Source organism: Poecilia reticulata, linkage group LG4 (assembly GCF_000633615.1).
Source record: "Poecilia reticulata strain Guanapo linkage group LG4, Guppy_female_1.0+MT, whole genome shotgun sequence".
Taxonomy (NCBI): domain Eukaryota; kingdom Metazoa; phylum Chordata; class Actinopteri; order Cyprinodontiformes; family Poeciliidae; genus Poecilia; species Poecilia reticulata.
The window spans coordinates 28,967,011-28,969,332 of NC_024334.1; the positions used below are offsets into that span (position 1 = coordinate 28,967,011).

Below are 2,322 nucleotides of genomic sequence, written 5' to 3' on the forward strand. Positions count from 1 at the left end.
TTTTGGAATAAGACGTCCGAGGCTTTTTTATTAGGCTCGGTAACCGACCCCAGTCGAAGCCAGAGCGCGTTTGTCTGACGTGGCGACGATGACAACCGCGTCTGATCTCTTGACCATGCAGGCTCGTTTACAAATTAACAGCTGGGAGGCTCAGTGTGAGTCCAGCAGCTCTGCACTGAGGATGCAGCGCGCTGACACCAAGCCCGCCGCTTCAGAACAGAAATTATTAATAACGTTTAAGGAAGCTTGAAACTGCATTGGCACCTTCTGCAGAGAACAGTAAGAAACAGCTGCAGAGATGAGCGGAGAATTCATCTCCTGACCGTGACTTGATTTCATCTAAGTACTTTCGCAGCTTGTTTTAGAAGCAGCATGACACATCACTGGCCTGTGAGGGCTTCAGTCTCCTCTCCTTATTCTCTGGCTGTAAGTCAGCCCCCCTCTCCTTACGGCCGACCCAGCAGCAGTGGTTGCGCTCACCAACCTGTTCCCGGACTGGCAATCGACAGAAAAAGACCAGAAGATGGGGGGTGGGAGGTGGGGAGGGGGGAAGAAAACAATGTCTTACGCTGCAGTGGCACACCGAGAATCTCCGGTAAACTCTTTACAGGACTCTCTGTCGGTAGAACCGCCGCACTTTGCATCATCGTGATCCAAACGCACGCACATACACCCGCAACGCGGTGGGCGCACTCCCCCCGTCCTCGCTTGTGTGCAAAAAAACCCCCCCCTCAAAAACACGAAGCTGCTGTTGAGGCCTGTTTCCGCTCAAACCTTCGTTTCCAGGTATTTCTCTATTCCCAGGGTGATGCCCGAGCCGCGCCGCGCCGTGCCGAGCTGTTTTGGAGTATGGAGCAGACAGGCTGCTCTGTCCATTCAGCTCCGCAGGGGCGGCGGGGGTCTGACGTCAACGCGGCACAGGCTCACCGGGAGCCAATAGGAGCGCAGGTGGAGGGTTGCCCCCCCCTCCCACCTCTTACTTCTCCCCCGCCACAGCAGAGGTGGATAGCATCCTCGACAGGAGAGGAGAGAGGAAGAGGGGCGTCTAAGATGGTATATGAAAATGTCTCCGGAGAGGCGGAACCTTGCTCCTGTGGAGACCATAAATAGCTCACTGCAGTGACTCTCTGAGGGGCCCCGGGCCAGCAGGAGCTCCTGAAGAGGAGAACCCAGCAAGACAAATGAGTCACTTTGGCTTGCTTAAATTAAACCTCATTTAAGCAAATTTATAAGAACAAACGAGCGTTATTTTGTTGTTGTTGTTGTTGTTGCAGAGATATTCAGAGCCGACCCAGGGTTTTACAACGCCGTATGCAGAATTTAATTTGGTGCCAAACGGCGCGAAATGTCTACTTTTCATACTGTCAGTGCAGGTCTTTTGACCATTTCTTCTTTTTCTTTTATCCTTTTTATATTATTATTGTTCATTGCGAACCCAATAGCTATTACTTGGTGATCTGTAAACATCTAAAATGTGGATAAAAATGTTTCCCAGCTCCAACAACAAGCAGGATATTTTTGTAAAAAATCAGTTTTAAATGATGATTCTGTGGGAATAATGTTCAAAATGTTTTTCTGAGGATGTGTAGAACTTTGTGAACGTATTTCTCATTGGGGCTCCATGCTGGCAAGGAGCCCGAGTTTGATTTTCGTTTAACTCCTCCAAACTTTACACGTATCGTTGCAACAGGAACAAACGCGTTTTGTAGCATGATATTACAGATAGTTTCTCCATTTGGAAAGGAAAATCTTACCAGATATAGAGAAACGTGATGCACGTCTACAACCCCACAAGGCGCCACCAGGAGGGCCAGAAGGTTCAACGTCCACCTCCATCTTATCACATTGTTGACCCCGAGCAAGACAACCGTACATGACATCATCATAAGTTGAAATAGTTATTTATTTAATCACATAGACATAGATAATAATTTCACCTCTAAATGATGTGAATTATTTAATCTCAAAGACCTTCAATTCATATTTTAAATTATACCAGGATTACTGACCTATATCTTACTTTGAGAGAGGTAAAGTTGGAATATGTAAACACTAAACCTTAAAAAAAACAGCAAATTAATTCACTTAAATTATAAATAGTATAAAAATATTACAAATAGACAGTTGTGTTGAATAAATAAATAAATAAATATTGAATTAATATTTTCTCTCAACTAACTCCTGCAACATAGTCAAATAAATAAATAGGAGAAAAAAAACAGAAATTATGTGTTGTCTTTCGGATTTGGGTATAATTCCAAATGACCAATGGCCCCCATCTGCACTCCGCCTTTATGCTATTCTAGAAGCGCCCCGGTAAAC

General features: G+C 45.3%; 1 protein-coding gene across 1 annotated transcript in view; it reads right to left on the reverse strand.

The window, feature by feature from the left end:
* Positions 1–831, reverse strand: part of lhx4 (LIM homeobox 4) — a 12,013-nt gene extending 11,182 nt beyond the window's left edge. The window contains exon 1 of the mRNA XM_008407913.2: positions 569–831. Coding sequence (XP_008406135.1) covers positions 569–647 — 79 coding nt within the window. The 5' untranslated portion in view covers positions 648–831. The remainder of the gene's footprint in view (positions 1–568) is intronic.
* Between the last annotated feature and the right edge of the window lie 1,491 nt (positions 832–2,322).